The sequence below is a fragment of the Elgaria multicarinata genome, chromosome 4, assembly GCF_023053635.1.
Source record: "Elgaria multicarinata webbii isolate HBS135686 ecotype San Diego chromosome 4, rElgMul1.1.pri, whole genome shotgun sequence".
Lineage (NCBI taxonomy): Eukaryota > Metazoa > Chordata > Lepidosauria > Squamata > Anguidae > Elgaria > Elgaria multicarinata.
The window spans coordinates 109,228,881-109,247,912 of record NC_086174.1 but is presented as its reverse complement, the minus strand read 5'-3'; the positions used below and the strand labels follow the sequence as shown (position 1 = coordinate 109,247,912).

Genomic DNA, 19,032 nt, shown 5'->3' with positions numbered 1-19,032 from the left:
TGACACACAATCTGAAGACAAAACATCCATATTGGCAGTGAAATAGACATGCAGGTGTCCTTGTTAAAGTGACATTTACATGCACCTTAGGGCACAGGCACTTCAAGATGATTTTATGTTGGCAAAAAGGAATGTCACTGTAGCTGCTACTGAGGGGGTAAGTTGATGCTGACAGCCTGAGATACTCCACATTCTGCCAGCCAGGAAATAAGAAATGGATACAAACTGCTGCTAGAACACTCGTTTGGATATCTTGCTCATTTGAGGAAAGTATTGTGGGCCTAAAAGAAACTGTAAATAAAATCAGGTGTTGGACAGGATGGTGATCTGAAAGTGTAGACAGAACATAAGTAGAACTGTGGTGGGCAGACTTCAGGCTAGTAATATTAAATGGAGAAGAGGTATAGCTAAAACAAATGATTTTGAAGGAATTTGGAAACAGTTCCTAATATTTGTGTTTTCTAAGGGAAGTGGGAAACCACCAGCAGAAGAAAGGATGAGATTTTGGAATCAGGAATGAGATCCCGAGGTGGGGGGTGCACTTATGTTAAGTTTGATTGTTATATAGATATGATATTGATGTTATTCAACATTTATGTAGTATGTTGTTTCTTTAATTGTAATGGTGTATGTTTAAGTATTGTAGAAAAAAAATATTTTTTTAAAAAAGAACATCTTTTGCTTCATCCAAGGGAGAGGAGTTTCTTTGTGTCTAAAAGGGAGTAGCAAGTGAAATGCCAAGGCCGCGCTGTGAGAAGCGCCTGGCATCTGATAATGCCTCCCCGGGCTGGTACCGAGGGTGGAAAATGCAGGTTGCTTACCTGTAACTGTAGTTCTTCGAGTGGTCATCTTAATGGGGCTCTGCGCCTGCGCGGAGCCTCGATCGGACTTTTAATAGCTGAGAACTTTTTGGGCCGGAACCCCTCCCCCACCGTCAGGGCGTATATATGTGGTGTTCCCGCCCACTCCCTCAGTTTCTCAAGACCGACGACGATCTCTGGATTCGGGAGAAACCATCATCGGTATAGACAGATATTGACACCGAAGTGGGGACAGTGGGAATGCACAGATGAGGTAATTCCACAATTTCTCCCTCCGATGCAGTCGAGATAGGCTCAATAACCAGAGGAGGTAATGGAGACCATATCAGTACTCGAATCGGAGAGCCCAAAATGGGAGGCGGTGGCGGCGGCGTTTTTGGAGGACTAGAATTCTTATTCTTTTCCTTCCTTTTCTTGGGCCGTGTTTCGGCTGACACTTTAGGTCTTTTTGCCTTTTTAGTCAGTTTTTTAGCCGCATTCTGAGCCGTAGAGTTCCCAGAAGTTGGGAGACTGATAGGCGGGTTTCTTGAAGTAGACGCGGTGTTTTCGTCGATGGATGCTATGTTGGGTTGACGACCGGCATCGACGGTTTGGAGGGCTTTTTGCCACAAAAGAGATTTTAGTCTGTCCGCCCTGTTTTTCCTTGATTGCCTAGAAAAGGACATACAATGCCTGCAGGACTCGACAATATGGGTTTCTCCGAGGCACAGAAGGCAGAGGGTGTGTCCGTCGGAGGGTGGCAATTTACTGCCACACTGGCTGCATTTTGTAAACGGGGCCTTTGAGGCCATGCGCTCGAGGATGCTATGGGCAACGTTTACCCGTCCAATTTTATTCCTCTCTTCTTGTTTGTTTTCCAGGAGATGAAGAAAGGAGAAGAAGAAGAAGAAAAGCGAAGAAACGAGTAGGATCTCAGCAGAGGTGAGTATGAACACTCTAGTCCCGACGAAGCGAAAGCGGCAGCGGTCGAAGAGGAACTGAGGGAGTGGGTGGGAACACCACATATATACGCCCTGACGGTGGGGGAGGGGTTCCCGCCCAAAAAGTTCTCAGCTATTAAAAGTCCGATCGAGGCTCCGTGCAGGCGCAGAGCCCCATTAAGTGTGATGCACAGAGACCACGAAGAAGAAGTAAGTTGCGGCTGTGCAATGTCTGGGAGCATTCCCCCTCCCTTCGGGAGAGGTGTGGGTTGCTATGGGGTTTCTATTGGTTAGGGTGGATCTGGTGACAAGGGGGTCCCAGAAAGGGATAAAAAGCCTAGGCACCTAAGGGTCCAGTCTCTTTCCTGTGGGTGTCAGGAGTTCAGTGTGTGCGTGGTGAGTTAGAGCACCCACGCTGGGCCGGCTGGATGGCGGAGGCTCGATGCTGCCGCTGAGGGAAGGAGTCTTAATTCCAGTGGCGTAAAGCCGAGTTGGAGTGAACAACAAAGGGGTTGAGTCGCAGAGTAAAATGTTTATGTTTTAGTCTAGGTTTGGGTACAAGTGGGCAAGGGACCTTGCCGGAGTTACGGCTGGTGGGTGGCAAAGTGGGGAGAGAGTGAATTTAATTGGCTTGAGCGTGTAAAGGGGGAGGGGGAGGTATTAGTCCCTGCTGTCCTAAGTGTGCCATTCCTTTGTCCATGTTTTTCCCCAAACCTCTTGCGTGTTTACCTTAATATGTGGACCATTACGGGAGTGTGTAGTATGAAGAATAAAAGTGTTTGGTCCCTATCTCTGGAGTGTGGTGTTGTTTCCTTGAGAACCTAGACTCTAAAGGGTTAACAAGTGGCAGTGAAGGGGCATGTGTCTGGGCTGGCTGAGTCAGACTCCCCCTTCTCCAGCCGGGGAATCGCTGAGCGATTCCATCACAGAGGGGATGAGCTAGCATGCTCTTCTCATGATTATACCTAGTGTCTGAACTCCTGAATAGGGCTTTAGTATACTATTAAATCATTCTTAACCTAGGAATTTTTTGAGAACCACAAATGAATGAAGCTCACAGTCCTTCCACGTAAAAAGCCACTCCTGGTTTTCATTTCAATAGTATAATAGAGAAGGCGGGGGGGGGGGGGGGAGGTCATTTTATTGTTGCTATTTATTGTTGCTGCCATAGTTACACAATTGGGAGTCAGAATTTTTTGCCAGTCCATTACAATCTACTTGCAAGCCACCCAATAGATCCACATCTTCCTTCCTTCCTTCCCACCCCTGAAGCAGAGTAGCTGCAGAAGTGAGAGGATTACTGGAACATAAGTGAGGACACACACCACCAAGTTTATGTTTTTAATGTACATGATTTTCAAAGTAACAGAAAATTACAAACAGCTCTATGTGCAAGCGTTATATAAATCAAAACAATGTCATCTTCTGAAATCTCCTCAAAACCTGAAGTATGAATTTCAAGGCAAACCAGTTGGGTTTCTCCTCACTAGCTGAGTTCTATGACAAATTTGTCTGATACCCTCCTCACACCCTGATCTTATACATGTTTATTGGGAAATAAGTCTCCTTAATTTCTTTGGAATTTATTTCCATATATTGTATTAAAAATACATAGGTGTATACACCTAAAAATGTAAAGTATTGACCAACAGAGTCACATATCACGCAGGTACACTCAAGCAGTGACCTATGAGTGGCAAATTGAGGTTTGCTGCTGTGTAATGTGTAAAATAGCCCTTAGGTTATTTTTGCTTTGGCTACTTTGCAGGAAACTCCTGTTGATGTACTTTTACCACAATTTCATTCCTCAGATGTTCTAAAGTCCTAGTTCTTTCACCTCACTCCATTTCATGCCTACATGTAAAACTCCCAGGATGCAGTGCCTGGGAGGGCTGCACTTACTGGGGCCCAGGAACGGGGGCACATGTGTCCTCGCCACCACTGCCACAATCGCCTGCTCCCTGGTGCGATCGCTGCCTCCCTGCCACAATTGCCGGCTCCTGGGTGCGAGCTCCCTAACAAATCTACCCACATAAACAGGAACACATCCAGAAACACAAATTTTAAAGCAACGGTTTTACATGTAGCAGTTACTTCCATGTTGAAATCAGTTTTTAATAGGGCTGTGCAGTCTTGGGCCTTGGATTCAGAAATCCAAACCACGGAGGCCATTTTATGGTGGATCCATCATTTTATTATGGATCTGCCATTTTCATGCACAGCCCTAAGCCCCGTAAGCAAGTTACAGCCTACAACTCCCAGGATGCAGTGCCTGGGAGGGCTGCACTTACTGGGGCCCAGGAACGGGGGCACATGTATCCTCGCCACCACTGCCACAATCGCCTGCTCCCTGGTGCAATCGCTGGCTCCTAGGTGCAGTCAGCTGCGGCCAGTGCAATCTAGGATACTCCAGTGACCCTGGAAAGGTCCCCGTGCATTCCAAGAGCAGGTGGCTGCAGGACACCTGCAGAATGCACAGCGACCCCTCCAGGGCCACTGGAGTATCCTAGATTGCACTGGAAGCAGCTGACTGCACCTAGGAGCCAGCGATCGCACCAGGGAGCAGGCGGGTGGCGGCAAGGACACATGTGCCCACTGTTCCTGGGCCCTGCTAAGTGCAGCCCTTCCAGGCACTGCAGGCTGGGAGTTGTAGGCTGTAACTTGCTTACAAGGAAATGTGCAAGGAAATGGCAGATCCATAATAAAATCCTCTCCGTGATTCGGATTTCCGAATCCGAGGCCCAAAGTTTGCACAGCCCTAGTTGTTAAAAGTCACTGGTCAACAAGAAAGCTTTTTGTTGCACAAGTTCACATGCCAGGCACACTTGATGGAACATACTGTGAACTTCAAAGATGTAGTTAGCATTGTGAATAATTGATAGCAGACAACATCCACGTGCAGTCACCCATCCCGCTGCAGGCCAAAGCCTTTCCAGGTGAGCAAATGTGGCATGACATGAACTTTCAAAAGCTGTGTCCATCCTGAACTGGCCTTAATGCACATGCAGTACATTTGATTTGAAAAAAAATGGGATTAATTGGGAATATCTGCACTGTTGTTCCGATTTCCGTATTTGTGATGAATGATAAGCAGCACTACTCCAAGAAAAAAGCAAATGGAGCCAACTGTTATGTAAGCTATTCCCAGAAATGGATTTTTGCCTCCCATCCATGAAATGGTGCTCAGGATCATCCGTTTTCGTCCATCAAAGCTATGCACAGGATAATCTGATTCAGATATAGGAAAAATATTTGCCAACAATGGTGAGCTAGCATGATAGTGCTAATATAACCTACCGCATCAACCCAAAGAATGGAGAATGTTTTTTAAAAAAAGAGCTTTGAAATACATATGCTATTGGTTTCAAAGTTTTATGAAAAAAGCTATTTTGTTATTCAAAACATTATGAACAGATAAAGGAATTGTCATAAGAATGACTTTGAGGCAAGACCGTTGGCTATAGAAGATAAAAGGAAAATGAGTGACAAGCTTTAGTGTAGTTATGGCATGGTTGTGATGATTACCATTGGGCTAAAGCAGAACTGTGGTCTGATGTGCTTTCCCTTTGAGATTTTAGGAGAGATGGGGTGAAGGGTCAAAGAGCACACCCAGAATTTATAACTAAAGAAAATCCCCATTAGTTTTGACACATTAGGGACAAATGATTAGCTGCTAAATCAGGGATTGGCAACTTGTAGTTAACAACATCAGGGGTGGGCAGGGTGGTTGGGTGCAGCACAACTTCTATTAGCCTTAGCCAGCATAACTGCAGAGACCTCTACATGTATGCAAGAATGCCTCCCTGCCTCAGACGTTCATGTGAACACATCAATGGTAGGGCTGGAAGGAACAACCATATATTTTATATCATGTTTTTATACTATTTGTTTTATACTTTGAATGGTTTTAGTTTTTGTGAACAGCCCAGGGAGCTTCACCTGTTGGGTGGTATAAAAATGCAATAAATAATAATAATAATAATAATAATAATAATAATAATAATAATAATAATAATGGATAGAGGTACAGGTATAGCCCTGCAGCATCTTTCTACACACTTTCCTGGAATGCATGCCCTTTGGAGCTGGGACTGGTCCCCACTCTCTCTGCATTCAGGAAGGGGGTCAAAATGTAACTTTTTACCTTGGCTTTCATAATTATGTTTTTAATTGTCGTTTTTACTGTTTTATTATGTTTTTACCTGATCATGGGTTTTATGTTTTGGACCTTTTGTAAACCGCTTCGACTGTTCTATAAATAAACAAATAAATTTCCCTTTCTATCAAGTAACATGTGAAGGGGGCTAATATCCAACCCCATCCATTGTGACATTCTTCTGCATCTTACCTGCCAAAACCATTACGCCAGCGTGATATCCCAAAAGGTTCTATCTCCATGTGTATCACTTCTTGCCCGCCAAAAACACTTCACACAGCTGCCCCTTAACCTAAAAACAAGTGTTATTCAAGTTCCCTTTCCCACTAACCAGAAGACCACTATCACCATTCCACTAACCCTTCTCCCTACACTACAAATGCTGGGTGGGAAGTAGGGAATGCAAATGTCACCACTTCTACAGTCCTGGACACCTGCAAGTTAGCCCCTTTGACCTAATAAGGGGACTGTTTCCTACTGCAAGGGAGAATACAGTAATTTGTATAGGGGGCCCTGGAGAGCCTAAGGAATCCTTATGTCTGATAGCTCTAAGACAGAGAATGTTGGAGAAGAATACAATATAGAAGTAATATGCACTAGAAGCGTTAAATCCACTCAACTTTAAAAAAAACAATCTGCTGGCCAAAATAAATTCAGAGCACCCCACTATGGTGGCTTTTGTACATTCCTTTTGCTTCCGTCCCACACATTTAGAAAGAAGCAGACTTACTGGCAATTACCTATTTAATGATGTCAACATTTACAAGAAGTTCTTACCAACTGCAATTCCTTAGAACTTTCAATAAAGGATACTGTATGCTATTTCCAAGGAGTAGCTTCCAGTCGGCAAAGTAGGTTGTAAATTATCCTGCCTCTCTATAAGGCGATAGAGCTTACGAAACGTAGGCAATGCTGCAGTGCGCATCCACACAATAAAGTCTTCATTGATGAAGCCATTGTTTTCTGGATCTGAATCTAGCATATACACTGGTTTGAGCCAGTTGACTGGTTGTGATGTGCCTTTAAAAACAAGAAAAACAATAGTATCTGTGATTATCATGTCTCTTACAAAGTGTGTGTGTGTGTGTGTGTAGAGGTGGGTGGGTTGCTTTTTCCAAATTCTAGTAAAAATATTTTAAAACTACCCTGGTTCAGATCTCCCTCAAAGCCCATGACATGCTTTATCCCCACCCCCACCCCAACTCAGTGTTTTCTTCTCAGTGCAGCAATATCTTTCAGGATTAAAAAAAAATGAGAGGAATTATGTGAACACACTAATATTTGCCTAACTTATTCTCCTGACAGCATTTAGAGGTTGTGACAGGGACCAAAATGCTAATGTCAGTCTTGTTTAATTTTAACCAGCAGAAATTTCTGCCCCAGTCCATTTCCAATATCTTAAGAACATAAGAAGAGCCATGCTGGATCAGAACAAGGGTCTATCTAGTCCAGCACTCTGATCACACAGTGGCCAACCAGCTGTCGACGGGAACCCACAAGTAGGACATGAGTGCAACAGCAACCTCCTATCCACCCAGCAACTTGTGAACCATCCAGGTATTGGGCAGTATAGAAATGCAGTAAATAACTAAATAAATCTTCCTCCAGACAATACTGAAAATATTTCTGCAACAAACTTTTGAAGCAGCAGAACAAAGAAACACTGCATAGTTCCCACGCAATAATGGGGGTGGGAGGAGGAAGAATAAATACAGCAGCAGCACAAGAGCAGAGCTAATACCAATTATCTGAACAGGAATTCTAAAAGTCTGGAGAGAATGAGTGAAGCAAAACCCATAAAAAAAGCTTTCATACAAGAATGTATATCTAATCTTACACAGTTTTCCTCATCAACTTGCACTCTTCAAGACTGCATTTCTGTAAACCGCCCAGAGAGCCCTGGCTATGGGAGCGGTATATAAGTGTAATAAATAAATAAATAAAATAAATAAATATTTCGCTTTCCTTTCAAAGTGCACTAAAATTCCCCCCCCCCCTTCAAGTCCAAAAGGGTTCAGCTACATTGAAGCATTATCTCCTTACCTTGGAAAAGTACTGTCAAGTTTTTCGTTTCTCCAACAGGATTCCTAAACTTAACATTTTTGTCAGTCCACCAAGCAATACCTTTTTTAGTCAGAGTAATAGGTATAGGCTTAGTGCCATCACCTTCAATACGATACAACGTCAAGGTATCTAGAACGAAAAGCAAGTAGAAATTAATCATTTTCAAGGTTCCTTCTTTTGCTCCATGTAAAAACTTAATTACATCACAGATGAGAGCAGAGTGTTGATATATCTCCATCCTATTTTCAAATTCTGGGTTTAGCTGTCAATATATACAGATGTGACAAACACAAAGGCAGGCTATTTATTTATTTATTTAAAACATGTCACAGGAACTCAAGAAGGACAAAACTTGGAAATACATATGGTAAGCCTATTGGTTCTCCCTAACCATGCCCTGAGCAGCTGTGATGTCACATAAGCCTAAATGCAACAGCTGCCAAGCTCACCAGTTTATTGAAATCAGCCTGCCAGCCATGTTGTAGGAACATAAGAAGTTGCTTTATACCAAGTCACCCCTCGGTGCATCTAGCTCAGTAACGTCTACACAAAGTGGCAGCACCTCTCCAGGTCTTCAGACAAGAGTCTTTCCCAGCCCTACCTGGAGACGCTGTGGAATGAACCTGCATATGCTCCACCACTGATCTACGGCCTTTCACTGTTACAGAGTGAGAGGTGATTAAAAGTTAGAAAATTCTAATTGTTCAGGATAAAGAATCAAACCACTCCATGGGGGAAACCTGAACAGAATTCTATTTAGGGAAGTGCTTCAAACTACAGTTATGAGAAAGAATGAGGAAGTGTGGGGATTTAATGGACACAAGTTTGAAATGCAAGCCTATAAATGTAACTTGGTTAACAAAATCCTACCATTGAACATGCTGTTGGCAATGGCTCCACAAGGAGCGATGGGCTTATCGTCACTGGTGCGGTAAGGCTCACACTCTTTACTGGGGTTCTAATTGGTTAAAAAAAGCAAGCAAGCAAAGGAAAAGGTCAGTTTTGATCTCATGCAAGGAAAGCTAGTCATCATCTAAACACAGAGTGCTTAACTGATATTGTAACAACTCTTCCTATGTTCATATTTATATATAAAAAAGTTCAAGTTACAGGATAAAACTATTGGGCAACAGAGGAAGCCAATACACTCTACTACATCTACATCATTTGTGAATTAAGAATAGAACTAGAAGGAAAAATGGGAAGAGTCGAGAGATTTGAAAACTTGTATTCCCAGCTTGAAAAGTACCCACAAGTTAGGCAGCAAACAATGTTTTGATTCTCAACAAATCTTAAATTTTATTATCAGTAGCCAAAGTAGAATTACAGACGTAGATGATGGCTTGTATTAAAATAATATGTTTGACAAGTTTTACTTAACCAGCAAGAGTAGTTTTACAGCCATAATTTAGAAATATGGTGCATCTTAGAAGAAGGTGCCCACTCAATGAGCACACAATTCACATTTGATTACATTTCAGTAAAAACTTCTTCATTTCAACTACTATAACAACTCACTATCAAGAATAAAGAGTAGTATCTGGACATCATCTCATCAGAAACAGCACTATATCCCGCCCACACTTAACCTGCAATCTATTTTTTTATTCCTATTATTCTACATGCTTTGCCTTAATATTTAAAAAGCCATAGTGATTGATGTAGCAGAAGCTAGAGACACAAGACAGATGCTAGTAGATTACTTACAAATAAAGAATTATTATTTCCATTTAGTTGGCTATCATCCCGAGACTTCACATAGCGGCGATGGTTTTGATAGAAGTTGGACAGTCCATAATACATAAATACGTTGCTCTGAAATACACGAGATGTTGCAGCAATGTGCACAGTTATTCATATACTGGGAGGATTCAGATGAAACAGCAGCTTTAGTCACATGCTACACTCAACTTGTGGCTAAGGGTGGGGGGAAAGGATGCACTCTAAACCTCCACGTATCAACTTCAATTCTATATAGGAGTCTACATGTGTAGGCTCTTTCTGCATAATTGGTAACCCTGGAAAAAGAAAGCATTAATCTCAATGCAATAGGTGAATAGGGCTCCAGGAAAGTGTGACCATATTACGTGAGCACGGCAAGCGGACAGCTGTTGTCCCAACTCTGAAACTGCAGAGGTGGGTGGGGATCAATGAGGAACCCCACCAGCTACAAAGTTGGGAGGAAAGGTGGGGATTGTTTGGCAGCTGCCTGGCTAAGGTGCTTGAAGAGCCTTGGCCACCTGGGGCCAAATCAGCACTACTCCCACCAATCCCATTTTTTCCTGCTTGGCATCCAAAAGCAAAATGCTTCCTGCCTAGCAGTTCCTGAAGGAAAGATTGGGGTGAGCTTGACCAGGAGAGGGAGGCTGGTGACACTATTTTTGGCTTCACCAGTCAAAAATTGTAGGCTCCAGATGAATAAAAATGAGCCTAGATGACTCCAAAGAACCTTAGGTCTTGATATCAAATAGAGTACATTAATACAATACATGTCACCTGCTTCTAAAACTCATACTCAGCTTAAGCTTTAGGATTCTAGCCGTTTGCGGGGTGGATGGGGGAGTTTATTAAACCCCTTTACATTATCATATCCGTGGCCAAAGCATTAGCTGGAGATTTTCCAATTCGATCTTCGGCTGGGAAGCTGGCTTCACTAGTTCTTTGGCTTCTCTGTGTGGGGAAGGTGAAGCACACTTGCCCAATGTTTGTAGGACTTTGGGATTTAGCCAGCTGCTACAAACACTGGCAAAGCACACAGCTGATTTTGCTCCTGCTTCTCCTTCCCCACACAGTGAATCACTCTGAGGCTTTCTCTGTGCCGGAATCGCCACGTAATCTCCTACCAGATAGCGAAGATTACAGTGGGGAATACTCCCCTGCCTCCACCTCCAATCCCCCAGTAGCCAGAGAGGAGGTTGCTGAGGTCCCACAGGCCAAATAGGCAGGCCAAATTGAACCATAAGCCTGAGGTTACCCATCCCTGAAATATAGGATCAAACTGCCCCTGCCAAGTAAAGAAGTGGAAAAATTTCGTGTACTTCTACTTACCATCTGCTATTAACAATCATTGACTGGTTTTTGAAAAATAAAACTGGGAAACATGTGGCTATCCAATCTAATAACGCTATTCACCATTTTCATTCGAAATAATGATTTAAATTGTTATAGGAGAACAAATGGCTTGTGCCAAACACACTAAATAAAATTACAATTCTGAAGATGCAAAAAGAATGATTTTAGATATTTTAGGAATGGGTTGCTAGGATATCCTCACTTTGGATCAACTATTGGGTAGAGACTGAATTTCTCCCATTTACAGATCTAAAGAGAAAATATCAGTTGCACCAAAGTGCACATTGGCAACACCTTCAAATACCGCATATGTTGTGCACCTTCTTTGGTCCGGCAGGATTCAGCGACTATAAGAGGAGCCATGCTGGATCAGACCAAGGGTCCATCTAGTCCAGCATTCGGTTCACACAGAGGCCAAACAGCTGCCCATGGGAAACTCACAAGCAGGACAAATACAACAGCACCCTCCTGCCAACGTACCCCAGCAACTGGTGCCTCAGAGCCTCCACAATTACTGATTAGCTCTACGCAAGCAGCCAAACCAACAATTGCAATTTATAGAAAACTGGTGACATATGGTAAGCTTGACATTCAGAGAGAAGTAGAATAGGGAACTGGAATTTCACATACAGACACACCAATGGAAAGTGGAGGTGACTTTGATATGTAATATTTTCTCCAACCTGAAATTACGCCTTATACAACAGAAATTGCTCTTTCAGGTGTACTGAACACTGCAGCACCTGTTTCAGAAAAATCCATCACCTTCCAGTAGATGCTGGCACTGTGGGATGGCAGATGCATCACTGATGCATATGATGTGCACATGTACAGTAGTGGCTCCCTTCTGGATAGACATTTGGCACATCAATTTTGTCTTGGGTACTTTATTACAATTCAAAGATGTCCACACATTACTAAACTGTATTCCCACTGTGTGGAAATTATCCATTGGCGAGCTGCAGCGGACGATCCTGGCTCTCATGGTGGCTAAGAGACTCATACTAGAAGAACAAGGTACCCTCTCCTGCCCCCTCAACCAAACAGTGGGTTGAGGATCTCACTGCTCTTCCCTCCTTTGAGAGAGTACATTACTTAACAAACATTCAGATATATTATCAACATACCTCAGCGTTTATGAGAAACTTGGACCAAGAGTAATTTTATATGAATTTTTATTTTGTATTTCTTTTTATTGTATATACATATTTATAGGTTTTCTTTATTTTTATGTTTTTATGTTTTTATGTATTTATTTGGTATATGTGAGTTTGGTTATATTTAAAAATGTGGAAGTTAAATAAAAATTGTGAATATACTTTTTTTTAAAAAAACGAATGGGTTGCTAGTGCTAATTCCAAATATTAATTCAAATTCAATTTCAGCTTATGCCCCATCTAATCTCTACTAGACCCAGAAAGTTTGGAAAGAGTCATATAGAGTGCCAATAGGCCGCAAATAACATGCCAAGCATCGCACTGCCTTATTTGATGTATTCCCAGTTCCAGCATGCCTATCTGTGCAACCAGGATTCATTTAATACATTTTTTTATTTATTTAAAAAAAATACTGCAGAAATCATTTCATCATAAATCCTTGAACTTAAAGACATGTTATTCAAGTTCGTCCCTTGGTTCACTAACATGAGATTTGCTTTAAGAAACAGGTAGCATAAGGGTAAATTAGTAGATGGGTTAACTAATAAACTACTTGACCAAATAAAGGAGTCTAATATGAAGGAGCTCCAGTTACGAACTGTACAGTACATGAGTGCAGAAGGAACATTCCTCTTCATTCTGCCATATATACCTAAATACAGGTGGTAACATACCTCAAATGGCCGATCCAATTTGAAGTGAATGGTGCAATAACAAGGTGTGTTGTTCCAGGACACATTTAAACATTTATTACAAGGACTATTTGGCTCTGTTCCAGTATAATCAATCTGCAGAAGAAAAAGGGTAGATAAAAATAAGAAGAGGGGTAGAAGAGAAGAGTGATGACTATAAACACACAAGATCTCCAAACCACAATACACATATATAGCCAATTCACTACTAACACTACAGCTGACAACTGTTGTAATCAGAAGATTAATTTGTCAAGTGCATCCTGCTTTGATAGTTAGGCAGGTAGAGATTGTATGGCTATATTGCACTTGATGGCAATTCAATGAGCCATCTCAAAGTTTCTATTTAGTTCATGCATAAAACTTTCTCTTAATAACCACCATTATTCCCTAAAGACTTAAAAAGTTTAGACAGCTGATTACTTGGGGGAAAAAATACAAATTTATTTATTTATTTTATTTATTTATTACAAATTAATGTCTACATTAAGAAATGAATGGAGCAAATCAGGTGAGTAGGTTCACATAAATGTTTAGATCATTTAAATAATTTTGTAAGAAATTTTGGAAATAAAGGCGTTCACATCTGTTTCACCTCATGATTTTATAGAAACATCTGAATGCGATGGCAAAAACACCCAATTGAGTCCTGAATGCCAAACATTCTGGCCACTCCTGGCTTAAAGAAGTCACATGATCAGTTATTTCTGCAAAGTTACTTTAGAGCAGCGAATACAACTGTTTTCACTTACTTGAGTTTCAAAAGCACTGACAGAGTCTCACTGCTTCATAATTTTTAGAATTAAAACATCACTTTTGTTTTATTATGTGAATATTATCAGGATTAAGAAATGACACTGGAAAATAGGGACCTGCTCAAACAAGCTTTATCAAGACTAAGGCGTCAACATAAGCCATTGATATTTAAAGTTATATGCCACTTAGATACCCCTGAATTTTGTCCCCAACACTGAAACTCTTATTTTTACAGTTTGTATTTTTAATATTTTCAGCAGTATTGACTCAAGCCATAATACTTCTGAGTGCTGATACCAAGCAAGAAAATAATGGCTGCGTCTGTCACAAGATAATCGTCTTTTATTTTTATCTCAAGGAAAAGCTGAAAGCCTCTTTTTAGCAACAGTACTGGAGCAAACATCTGAGCACTGACAGATTTATATGCTTTGTGTCCTTATACATGGAAACAAAGGTGCTTATTTTTAGAAAGCGATTAACAGTACAGAGTGCATCAGGAGGACATAAAGTACATCTCAACCTTATCTTTAAATCAGTTCAAAATGTACAATTAAAAATGAATGTCTCTTTTAATCAGAGAACAGAGTATAGGATTTGTTCAATATTGCTATTATTTTACTTCTGTCACCATGCTACTCTATTGCATAGTGGGAAACAGGTTTTATCCCCCTCCCCCCGGAATTTTAAAATATTTTAAAATATAGATGAATGTTTGAAGTGGAGAGATTGCATAGTTAGTCCTTAAAGCTATACAGTATTTACAGAAACCTTAAATAAATTTGAGGTGACCATTCCATAGCCTCTCAACATGCAAACTTATCAGTGTCCCAACATGAAGCAATCATCAGTGTAAACCGCAGCAATACTCCCTCTTTAAATGCATGCTTGCTATAACAATACTCAAATTATATATCCAGTATAATACTTTATTATTCAGGGTCTGTTGCGAGTCATAAATTATACATCAACTTCAAATATTGGAAGCAATTAAATATCATGAATAAGAACTGACAACTGTATTTGTATCAATTCATTATATTATTCATTATATTTTCAAAAGCATGTTAAGAAGCTGATTCTGGTATTAAGTAATAGAACACACATAGAAACTGGCTATTACTTTAACCTGTTGGGTGTTTTACTGTGGTTTTAATTTTTGTGAACCGCCCAGAGAGCTTCGGCTATTGGGCGGTATAAAAATGTAATAAATAAATAAATAAATAAATACTTTGACTGTTGTACCTTTAAACCCTGGTGATTATGACATGCTTTATTGAAAATACTTCCTAATCCACCTTACGCTTGTCTGAAACTATGCTGCACAGAGTTGATTAAAAATACAACAATGGCCATACAAAATGTGCCTACCCATTGAAGTGCTCCACATATCAAGCATCACACTTAAGACTACAGTCCTGTGCGCTGGCCCAAACATGTAAAGCAGGGAGCACAGAAGCATCTAGGCTGTACAATGGTAGCAAATGCTGAATACATATGAACGGACTCTTTTAAGCATGATGCAGACCATGTAGAGCAGCCTCCAACCTTGTGCCCCCCAGATGTTTTAGACAATTCACAGGATTCCTGACTCTTGGCCATGCTGGCTGGAGCTAATATACCTGGAGGGCACAAGGTTGACAAAGGCTGATGTAGAGGGAGTACATGAGTAAGCACTCTTCATATAGCTGTAATCACACCTAAATAGACCATTCCACTAAAAAGATTTGTTTATATCTGATTTTGCAATTTATGTTAAATTATTAACTCTTCAGGCTGCACTTGAACGCATGCCTGCATCTTAGGGGGGAAGTGCCCAGCCCGGCCCGGCTCTTCAGTACAGGCTCCTGATGGAGCACTTGTTGGGTGAGAAGCGCAGGCCAAGGCAGTCCCAGCAGGATTGACCAGAGCTGGGCACATCCATTGACAGCCGCTTACCTCCCCTCCTTGGCGATACTCCTCCTCAGTGCTCTATTGAGGAGGAGCATTGGCAACAAGATGATGTCTCAGAGGATGTGGGCACCTGCAGGCTGCCAAAGGCATGCTGGGAGGTGTAGTACTGGCATGTAGAGTGGCTAATTTAAAATAAAGTATGGGTTAGCAAACCCAGTCACTATCTCTCAATCCTAACTCAGCCCCCACTTTCCTGACCTCTCACTAACTGTCTTCGTTCTCTTTCTACCTGACATTCTCCAACTGCCACTAATCCTACCCACCATTCCATTCTAGCCTCAGCTGTCAGTCATGCCCTGGCCTTCCAGCTTCTTACTCACCCCTGACCTACTCATCCTCTTATGTCACAAATCCAATACCCAACTCCCACTTTTGCAATCCACTTCCGTTTTCCCAGTACTTCCTGTTTCTCTCTTCTTCTCTCTCATATACACCTTGCAGTATTTCCTGCTGGCTTAACCTGCACAGTTCTTTATGGCTTCCTGTGCTGTTTTATATTGTAATTTATCCTTTTAAATAATAGTATTGTGTTTTATATTTTGAACTGTCTATATGGAATTTTACTCTTTTACCTATTTGCAATCTGCTCAGAGAACATTGGTTATTGGGTAGATTAAAAATATAATAAATGAAGTCTATTGGAGTTGTAAGGAGCACAAGGAAAGGTCAGAGATATATATGTATACACATAGAATGAAGAGCAGAATGTATAGAAAGCTGTAGAAATAAGAAACTATTGTGATCATGGCAAAAAAAACTGCCTCAGGAAGAAGAGGGGCTTGCTGTTTTATAAACCATGGGTGGATGAATGTTGCTACTCTGACATTGAGGGAGAACATTAAAAAAGGTATCCATCCAGAAAAGCAAATTGGATTTGTAGAAGTTAAACGGTGGAAGCTTTATTGTCATTATTGCATTCTTTCCGTATTTCTACTGATGATATGTAATAGAAAACCATTTTGTATATGCTCTTTTATGTATTATATACTGTTACATATAATACAAAACACCACAAAGTAAATACCAGCCTTCCCCAACCTGGTACCCTGCAAATGGACTGCAACTCTCATCTGCTCCAGCCAGCATGGCCAATGGCCAGGAATTCTATCCACAACATTTTTGCAATTTCTAATGATGACTTTTTATGGAAATGCTTCCCCCTCCCCCCATTACTACTAGCCTTTATGCCATTTGTGTTGATGATATTTTGGAATTAGTAACACTTCGCTGTAAGTAATTATTCCAACTGACACGCTCACTGAAACAACATCCATACACCACCAATATATCCCCCATTCCTACCTCTCATACACCTATTTTCATTTTACCCTCTTCTCCTCCTCCTTATAACCACAGCAACTTTTATGATTTCAAATTTGGAGTTTCCTTGTTCTACAGGAAGTTACTTCAGTTGGCAGCTCTCACATCTTTCTCTCCCCCCTCTCTCTTACACACACAAACAGCTGCGTAAAACAAAAGTTACTAAAACGCTTGACTTATATAGGATGTGGCAGGGTCTTGCTATTTACTGTGTTATCTGTACAGCACCATGTACATTGATGGTGCTATATAAATAAATAATAATAATAATGTTGTCTGAACCAGGTCTTAGACAGCTAAGGGCTGTGAACCACCCAGAGAGCTTCGGCTATGGGATGGGATATAAATGCAATAAAAGAAGTAAATAAATAAGGGCTTAACCTGCACCCTGTATAAACCAAGCCGGAGTGACAGAAAAGAAGGCGTGAATCCGCCCTCACTTCCCACAGACACTGTCCTCCTCCCTGTAAGCCACTAGCACCAACTTTGTGCATCTTTGCCCACAGGTCCTGCGTCATCACTACAAGCATTCAATCGCAGAGAAGGTGCTAAACAATGCGAGGCTTGTGAGGCAAACCAACGCCTGTCAAGTCCGGTCGCTCATTCTCAACCGCCCCGGCCCCTTCTCCCCACGCACCCACCCCTCAACACTCGAGACTCGTCCAAGGTTGCCGCCACGGGAGGCGTGGGGCTCTCTACAGCCTGCCTGCCTGCCCCATAACCTCCCATCCCCACAGCTTGAGGGTCCTGTCTGACAGCCGCGTGACCCTCTCCCCCCCCCCGGCTCCTTGCCCACACTCGCTCTGCCTCCGCCGCTTCTTCCTCTCACCTCGAACTCGCGGATGTTGTTGGAGGTGACGAAGATGCCAATTCCAATGGGAATGAAGATGAGGCCGATGACGAAGAAGGCGGGCAGGACGGTGCCGGCGGTGAGGATGGGCTGCCAGGCCGGCAGGCGCTGCTGCTTGAACGCCGTGTTGTCGGGCTTGCGGCTCTTGACAGCGCCCCCGGCCGCCCCGCCGACACCGGCCGCCCCGGCCACTCCACTGCTGCTGCTGCTGGGCATTGAGCCGATGCCGCCCGCCGGGAGCCCGTCCGCCTCTGCCTCCGCCTTGGCGTTGTAGTTCACCGCCATTGAGCCGCCGTCCTCAGGGAGGGTGGGGTGGACGTTGAAAAAGAAGGCAGGCAGGAAACGAGCGAGGCCTCAGAGGGAGCAACGGCCGCTGCCCACCACCGTTTAAGCGGCTCTTGCGCTCGCGCAAACCCTCAGCCGACCCAGATACTCCGGGCCTCCTCCGGAGGCGTCCCCACCCGCCGTGCTTTCACGGCGGCGTCCTGCGCATGCCCCACGCGGCGACGCGAGACGGCCTCTCCTCTGCGAATGGCTCTTAGCTCCTCCTGTCCAACGGGAAGCTGAACTGCAGCGCCTGGTCGAGAAGCCTCCCAAAACAGTACTGCAGAGCTGGTCGAGAAGCCTCCCAAAACAGTACTGCAGAGCTGGTCGAGAAGCCTCCCAAACCGAACTGCGGCGCTGGGAGAAGCAGGCGGGCGTGGGAGGTATAGAAGGAGAGAACACTTGTGCTATCAACGTAACAGTGGGGGGACGGAGACGCTATAACTTTTGCTTATGAGCAATCTGAACTCCAGAACTACTACTACTACTACTACTACTATTATTATTATTATTATTTACATTTATATACCGCCCCACATCCGAAGCTCTCTGAGCGGTTATTATTGCTAGTTTTAATTAATTAATAATAATAATAATACTTTACAGTTGTTTTGTATACTTTGTTATTATAACTGAATAGAAATATAATTGTGGTACTGTATTCTTAATAATATTAGATCAGCATTGTTGACTGGGGATCATGGGAGGTGTAGTCTAACACATCTGAAAGGCACCCAGTTTATGTATTATTTAGTAGCAATTCATAGAATCATAGAATAGCAGAGCTGGAAGGTGCCCACAAGGCCATCGAGTCCAACCCCCTGCTCAATGCAGGAATCCACCCTAAAGCATCCCCGACAGATGGTTGTCCAGCTGCCTCTTGAAGGCCTCTAGAGCCCACAACCTCCCTAGGTAGCTGATTCCGTCGCACTGCTCTAACAGTCAGGAAG

General features: G+C 42.5%; 1 protein-coding gene across 1 annotated transcript; it reads right to left on the bottom strand.

Moving 5' to 3' along the window:
• Positions 1 to 4,318: 4,318 nt before the first annotated feature.
• On the bottom strand, positions 4,319 to 18,240 carry LOC134397915 (cell cycle control protein 50A-like). The gene is made up of 7 exons (XM_063124935.1): positions 17,738 to 18,240; positions 12,865 to 12,978; positions 9,669 to 9,776; positions 8,832 to 8,919; positions 7,941 to 8,090; positions 6,711 to 6,917; positions 4,319 to 4,969 (listed from the first exon to the last, which is right to left on the bottom strand). The coding sequence occupies exons 1-7, from the start codon at positions 18,041 to 18,043 to the stop codon at positions 4,776 to 4,778; spliced, it is 1,167 nt and encodes a 388-aa protein (XP_062981005.1). The 5' UTR covers positions 18,044 to 18,240; the 3' UTR covers positions 4,319 to 4,775.
• Between the last annotated feature and the right edge of the window lie 792 nt (positions 18,241 to 19,032).

What these genes read in the sequence shown, in the direction of transcription:
- LOC134397915 (XM_063124935.1), bottom strand. Translation starts at nt 18,043, where the DNA reads ATGGCGGTGAACTACAACGCCAAGGCGGAGGCAGAGGCGGACGGGCTC. An exon ending in CTTGACAGTACTTTTCCAAG is followed by an intron (nt 6,918 to 7,940) that starts GTAAGGAGATAA and finishes TTGTTTTTAAAG; the next exon opens with GCACATCACAACCAGTCAAC. An exon ending in CTCCTTGGAAATAGCATACA is followed by an intron (nt 4,970 to 6,710) that starts GTATCCTTTATT and finishes TATCTGAATCAG; the next exon opens with ATTATCCTGTGCATAGCTTT.